Source organism: Ipomoea triloba, chromosome 7 (assembly GCF_003576645.1).
Source record: "Ipomoea triloba cultivar NCNSP0323 chromosome 7, ASM357664v1".
Taxonomy (NCBI): domain Eukaryota; kingdom Viridiplantae; phylum Streptophyta; class Magnoliopsida; order Solanales; family Convolvulaceae; genus Ipomoea; species Ipomoea triloba.
Window position 1 is genome coordinate 16,584,861 of NC_044922.1, and position 7,316 is coordinate 16,592,176.

The 7,316-nt window shown below is 34.2% G+C and overlaps 1 protein-coding gene across 1 annotated transcript; it reads left to right on the top strand.

Annotated features, from left to right (window-relative positions):
• The first annotated feature begins 1,984 nt into the window (after positions 1 to 1,984).
• Positions 1,985 to 5,433, top strand: LOC116025713 (UDP-D-apiose/UDP-D-xylose synthase 2-like). The gene is made up of 9 exons (XM_031267047.1): positions 1,985 to 2,357; positions 2,888 to 2,980; positions 3,138 to 3,245; positions 3,872 to 3,986; positions 4,060 to 4,193; positions 4,285 to 4,386; positions 4,468 to 4,560; positions 4,658 to 4,793; positions 4,881 to 5,433. Exons 1-9 carry the CDS (start codon positions 2,091 to 2,093, stop codon positions 4,991 to 4,993), a joined length of 1,161 nt encoding a protein of 386 aa, XP_031122907.1. The 5' UTR covers positions 1,985 to 2,090; the 3' UTR covers positions 4,994 to 5,433.
• Positions 5,434 to 7,316: the final 1,883 nt, after the last annotated feature.

Here is a 7,316-nt window from a genome sequence, read left to right on the forward strand (position 1 = left end):
GTATAGGAATTGTAGTATACGAATTGTATTGGAATTGTAGTATATGAATTGTATTGTTTTAATATTATTCCATTATTTTAATTGTTTTAATGTACAATACTTTGGGCGGGAAGGAAGATTTCATTTTGGAAGATTTTATTTTTATATGTATAAAGATTACACAATCCTTAATAGTATAGGAGTGTTTTAGGCGGGAAGTTAAAGTTGAGGATATTGTTTTTATTAATAGTATAGATTGCATTGCAGGGAAAAATATATGAACTGTATTATTACGATTAGTAATTTTAATCAAGAATTCTATTAGAATAGTAATATAGCGAAGAATATATTTTTATTAGAAATTGTATCTCAATATTTTAATGTACAATTTTATTACGAATAGGAATTGTATTACCATATTTTACAATATTACACAATCCTTATAGGAATGTTTTGGGCGGGAAGTTAAAGTTGAGGATATTGTTTTTATTAATAGTATAGATAAACAAAATGCGTCAAGACAGTTTTTCATATATATAACCAAACACTGATAAAGAAAATATTTTTTAAAAAATGATTCATTTTTTAAAAGTCATTTTCTTAGTTCCGAACACAACCTAAACGATCAAATTGATCCTCTGAAAATGAGAAAATCAACAATGACAAAAGGGGAATGGAAAATCACTTGATATAGACCAGACGACTTTTGTTGCTAACACATGGACAATTTAGTAGGAAAAACCTGTTTAATAATTAAAAAACAAAAATTTAAAGTAAATATGTAATTTTATGCGTTAATATTTAATGCAATTCAATATGTAACCGCTACGGTTGTTAATGAAGTCACTATTTTGGGGTGCAAATTTCACTCATGCTTGGATATTTGGATTAGGAGAAAAGATTAATGTAGAAATATAGCTTCAACATTTAATATCATGAAATAATTTTTGGAAGGGAATCAATTTTCATTTGGTAAAATGAAGTCCCAATTTTTTTATTTTATTTTTTTTTAAATCAAAAGTTTCTGTTTCGCCATAAATCCGTCCCCAAGGGCTAAGACCCCTAAAAGTCCCAATTTTACTTATAAAAAAGATAGTAAACTTTTGTAGCCTTAAATTACAGACACTCAATATCTTATTTTCTCTCAATTATACTTATTCTCACTTTTTACACTTTAATTGTCTGTGAATTAATTTTTATCTCTAAATTTTGATTAAAAAATTATTTTGTAAACAATTAATAGATAAAACTTACTAATCAAAATGAATAGAAATAAATAATGGAAATATTATTTTTTTTCTAATTTTTTTCTTCCAAAATTTCTCCTAATGTGATTTCATTCATTGAGTGTCTATAAATTAATTGACTCACCACTAATTAATAAATTTTTTAATTATCCAATTATGTAACACTACTTCAGGATGTAAAAATGAATTAAAAAAATATATATAAGTAGAGTGTATAACATCCTTCAAAAAAGAATATAATGTATAATTTTTCAATTTTTTTGACTGACAAGGAAAATCATACAACCTTTTCGGGTGTGAGTAAATCTCGTCTTGTGATCTTAATTGACAAATGACCACAAGAAAGTAAATTAGCCTAAATTATTCATAGTTGATCGGCTCAAATCAAAATGACAAAAATTCAAACTTGTGATCTTACGACTACAAGCGTTAAATCGTGAATATCTTTCTATCTTGACTACGATTACCCAATAATTTTTTAATTTTATTTTTTAAACATAAAATTGGAAAATTATGGGGTAACCCCAAATCCCCCAATCAATTTTATTTGAGGTTGACATGGATGGAGATGTTTAACGCTAATGGGGGAAAGAAATTATGGTGCATCCCATCTATATTATATTTCTCTCCAATCGCCTACGCGGCAGTCAAAATCTAGCGCGTAAGAAGAATCAGGTTTCACACGGTAAATGGCGCTGTAACTATGAAAAACAGACGGACCACAGACTCTTCACATCTCTCCCCTCCGCTGCTTTTAAATATCCAATCCTCCTCCTCGCCACCACTACCGCCACCGTCGAACTCCATTCGCATCTAGAGAGAGAGAGATAGAGAGAGAGAAGGTGAGTGAAAGTGTGAGCTGAAATGGCAGGAAGAGTAGATCTGGACGGGAATCCCATAAAGGCGCTAACAATATGCATGATAGGCGCCGGAGGTTTCATAGGCTCTCACCTGTGCGAGAAGTTGATGTCGGAGACGCAGCACAAGGTGCTGGCTGTGGACGTGTACAATGACAAAATCAAGCACCTCCTCGAGCCCGCCTCCCTCGCCTGGGCCGATCGCATCCAGTTCCACCGCCTCAACATCAAAAACGACTCTCGCCTCGAAGGCCTCATCAAGATGGCAGATCTGGTAATTTCTCCTCATTCCATTGCATTCCGCACGATGTTTTCCTTCGGTTTTCCTTTCTACGCATTTTGACATCCCGGCGCCGTTCCGGCGAAATTCGTCGCGTTTTTCGTCCGACGTCTTTTTAGTTTTCTCAATTCTGAGTCCACTTTAGTGTTACGGTGTTGTTGCATGGCATTTCTTAGGGTTCCCACCTTGAAGTTCTAACCAGCTAGGCAGCTAAGCTACCTGAGCCCTTTTCCTCAACTGGATCTAATGAAGTAATGCATTTGTACACTTTGATTCTTCAGAAAAGTTTAGAAGCTTTTCTTCCTAATGTTTTGTTTGATTTTGAAAATGTCACGTATTGTTCATTTGGTTGTCGAATCATGTGTTCAGTCGTTTCTATTCTTATAGTGACAGATGTAATTAACTAATTATACACTTGCTCTGTTTTTTAACTGTTCTTCAATCTGAGCTTCAGTGCAATTTGGTCCTGAGTTTGAAATGTGGCTCTCTCTGGACTTAACTTGATTATGCTTATTGTGATGCAGACCATTAATCTTGCTGCGATCTGCACACCTGCCGATTACAACACGCGTCCACTTGACACAATCTACAGCAACTTCATTGATGCATTGCCTGTGGTATGAAAATTTCTGATTGTTTTTGTTATTGTTATTGAAAGAGATGATTTTGGTTAAATCCAGTTGACAAAGACTAGTTTGATTTAGTTTTTGCTATTTTGTTATCTAAAATAATTTTACCGGTTGAAGTGGTAATGATGTTTCTTTTGGAGTTCAGGTCAAGTACTGTTCAGAGAATGGAAAGCGACTTATTCACTTTTCCACTTGTGAAGTTTATGGGAAAACCGTGGGTTGCTTTTTACCCAAGGATAGTCCATTACGACAGGTAAGTAGTCTCTCTCTGTCTCTTGTATTAAGGTTAAATTACAACTATAGATCTGTGGTTTCTAAGCTGGGCCCTGTTATTCTCAGCTCATTTGCAAAATGTTCTGCTAGTGTGGAGAATTTCCTTTTTGCAGTTGGTGTTTGAAAACTCCTTGGATAAGCTTATTGTAGAAAGTGATGTGAGATTATTTTGTAAATATCATATAACATGGATTAGGATTAAGAATAATCTGACTTGAATTAATGCTTTGATTCTGCAACTTGCCATCTCTCTACTATTGATTCTTAGTGTCTTTCTGATGCACATTGTGACACAAGGAATTTCAAATTTCATGTCTGCAAGACGTTAGTGAATCTTCTGTTTTACTCCGAGTTCTATGTGATGTTTGCTACAAAATCATGACTTCTGTTGGGTGATAATTATGGATTCACGTGTATTTTGCAGCATCACTTTTCAATTGTCTTATTGTCAAAAGAAACTAAACAATTTTGTTATATGGATGAACTTTTAAATTGCAAATTGGTATTCTAACAGCAAATAATTTGCAATATTGCAATGCATGTGTACTATTCTGAACATGCTCTATAAAAAATAGATTTTTATTTTATGTTTACATTAAATTTTAGGATCCTGCTTACTATGTCCTCTCTGAAGATACTTCCCCCTGCATTTTCGGCCCAATTGAGAAGCAGAGGTGGTCCTATGCATGTGCAAAGCAATTGATTGAGAGGTTGATCTATGGTATGTGAAATCTACTCTGGATATCTGGACATGTCTTTTTCACCATTTCTCATGTTACTACTTATGGTTACAGCTGAGGGTGCTGAGAATGGACTTGAATTCACCATTGTCAGGCCCTTCAATTGGATTGGTCCTAGGATGGATTTCATTCCCGGCATTGATGGTCCCAGTGAGGGTGTCCCAAGAGTGTTGGCATGCTTCAGTAATGTATATGATACTTCTTGTGTTTATCTTAAACTGCTTTCATTGTCAACTGGTATGTGATATATATGTAACATTCTTGTCTCTATTTGCTCAGAACCTCTTAAGGCGTGAACCACTAAAGCTCGTTGATGGAGGCCAATCCCAGAGAACCTTTATATACATAAAGGATGCTATTGAAGCTGTTGTCTTGATGATTGTAGGTTCAACCTCCCTGTCCTTTTAGTTTTGCCTCTTTAAAAGCTATACTTTCTTAGCTGATTTCCAAGTTTCTACTCAGGAAAATCCTGGCAGGGCTAATGGCCATATTTTCAATGTTGGCAATCCTAACAACGAAGTTACAGTTAGGCAGCTTGCCGAAATGATGACACAGGTAAAGTAAACTGGAATTTTTTTCTCTGTGAATTCCAGTAAACATATTTCGCATGCATTGTGAGTTTTGCTCAGCTCTTCTCCTTGTGTTACCCCAGGTGTATTCAAAGGTGAGTGGAGAAGCTTCTCTTGCATCGCCAACCATAGATGTTAGTTCTAAAGAATTCTATGGCGAGGGATATGATGACAGTGACAAGAGAATTCCGGATATGACAATAATCAACAGACAACTTGGTAATTACTATTTTCCACGTTTTCTTAAATTAAGTATTCTCTCAGATTCAAGAACATGATCTCAAAGTTGGATTGTTTAATGATCAGGCTGGAACCCAAAGACATCACTATGGGATTTACTTGAATCCACACTCACATACCAACACAGAACATATGCTGAAGCTATCAAGAAGGCACTGTCGAAACCAACAGCTAGTTGAGTTAAAAAAGAAAAAGTGTGTCGAGCTACTCATGGACAGGTTCATATTCCTTTCAAGAATAATAGAAAATATCTAAAGTCAACCTAGATGGTGGAGTTCTCATACAGCAAAGTTATGTTATTCAAGTGTCACTGCTAGTTTATAATAGTAGCTCATAGTTGTAAGCATTATGTCTTTCCTGAATTCAGTGGGGGTGGGGGGCGGGAGGGGAATTGTGCCATATTTTGATTTAATGTGCAACTAGAGTTCTGGCTACTGGACTTCAGGGCACCATATTACAGAGTGCATGCTTTGTTATTTGGGGAATTTGTCATTCGTATATTATTATCATTGCTCCCTACATGTTTGGGGAGCATGTTGTACCATTCTGTTCTGCACTTCTGCTTGTTCGTACTGGTTGTTCCTAATCTGCCAATACAGTTTATTTATTTATTTGTTTATTTTATTTTATTTTATTTTCAATTTCTGACTTCTTGGCTTGAGTTGGGTGATTGTGCTTGGGCCTTGACATGTTGCGGAGTTTTTCTTAACCAGTACTGGGTTAATATAAGGCGTCACACTATAGCAGTATGGTGTTGAAAACCAGTTGCTTTTAATGAAATTTCTAAATCAGTAATCAGGGAATTTGGTGCACTTGATAAGTGAATTGTTTTGCAATTGCAAGGTTAGTTTTACTCTTGTAAAGTGGGGTAGCCTGACTAACTTCATGTTGACAGGTTGTTAGCTTAGTAAGAGAATCTTTTAGGTTGGTTTACCTGTTTGTGATTAGGTATCTTTTTTAATTTGAATTGGTCAGTTAGGGATAATTTAAGTTGGTTTGTCTTGTATTACAAAGCAGAACTTACTCAATGTATATTTTCGGATAGTGACTATTATTTCTTTCTGTCACCTAAAAAACAAGAATGTGGTAATAACAATGTAAAACACCAGTAATTCTAATTTCCATATCTTTGTGATAATAACAATGTAAAACACTAGTAAATCCAATTTTCATATCTCTTGACAATATATCAGTAAAATTGTAAGGGGTCATTTGGTTTATGGAAAGTGAGATTATTTTAGAGAATGTTGGATTACTGCAAATATTAGATTGTGGGGAATGTTGGATTTTTTGTATTTGATTAAAATTGAAATATATAATAGGAATAAGGGTCAAATAGACCACCGAACTACTCACGAAACTGCAATTAGGTCATTGAACTCAAAAATAATGCAATTGGATTCATGAACTACACAAATCCATGCAAATTAATCCGAAGTGACTTGTTTGACTTGATCTTCCGGTTACCAACTTTAAAAATAATATTTTAAAATAATTTTAAATAAAATAGTTAATTAAAATTAAATTTAAAATTAAAAATTAAAAAAGGACCCAATTGGCTTGCTCCTGTTTGTTTTTTTAATTTTAATTTTAATTAATTAATTTATTTAAAATTATTTTAAAATATTATTTTTAAAGTTGGTAACCAAAAGATCAAGTCAACAAATTACTTTGGGTTAATTTGCATGAATTTGTGTAGTTCAGGGACTCAATTGTATTATTTTTTAGTTCGATGACCTAATTGCAGTTTCGTGTGTAGTTCGGTGGCCTATTTGACCCTTATTCTTATATAATATAAAGCTATTTGGTTGAAGAGTGGTTCGTTATGTTATAATGATTATTTTTGTTTAATACCTTCAACATTTTTTCATGCATTTCAATATATGAAATTCAATTAAATGTTTTGATTGCTGAAAAGTGAAGGACAAAGATAGTAAAAGCTAAGGGAATCTTATACGTAGTAATACCTGAGGATGCTAAGTGTATCACATCCCTTCCAAAATAGGGAAAAAGTTTGTGGAAGTTATATTTTATTCCCTGAAAAAATTACAAAACTTTTTTTTTTTTGCTCATATATTAATTCGCTTATCGCCTGATCGTTTCACGAAAGAAATAAATACATTTGGTAAAGTTAATAAAGGTCTTTAGCATGTCATCAAGGAGACGTAATCCACAAGATGAAACATAATTTGTGTCATTCAGCCGTTGGGTAAGATGAAGAGCATCCACCTCAATATGGAATTTATCATAATCTCTGTACCTCATCCATAGAATGATGACTTCAATTCCCTGAGAGCAGTAGCTTCAGCTTCATTCACTGTGAAAACTCCTTGCCATGGCAGACTCTTTGCCGCAACAAAAGCTCCGTGCTCATTACGAACAATCCACCCAAACCCCATTTTTCCTCTAGCCAAGTCAACAGCGGCATCAACATTAACCTTCAACCATCCCTGAGGGGGTTTTAACCATCTCTCAATGAACCTGTGATCTAGATTTTCAGCA

Excerpts from the sequence above, each read along its gene's own strand:
- LOC116025713 (XM_031267047.1), top strand. The coding sequence starts at position 2,091 with ATGGCAGGAAGAGTAGATCTGGACGGGAATCCCATAAAGGCGCTAACA. Across the intron at positions 4,561-4,657 it reads TTGCCGAAATGATGACACAG|GTGTATTCAAAGGTGAGTGG; the intron begins GTAAAGTAAACT and ends GTGTTACCCCAG. Across the intron at positions 4,794-4,880 it reads AATAATCAACAGACAACTTG|GCTGGAACCCAAAGACATCA; the intron begins GTAATTACTATT and ends TTTAATGATCAG.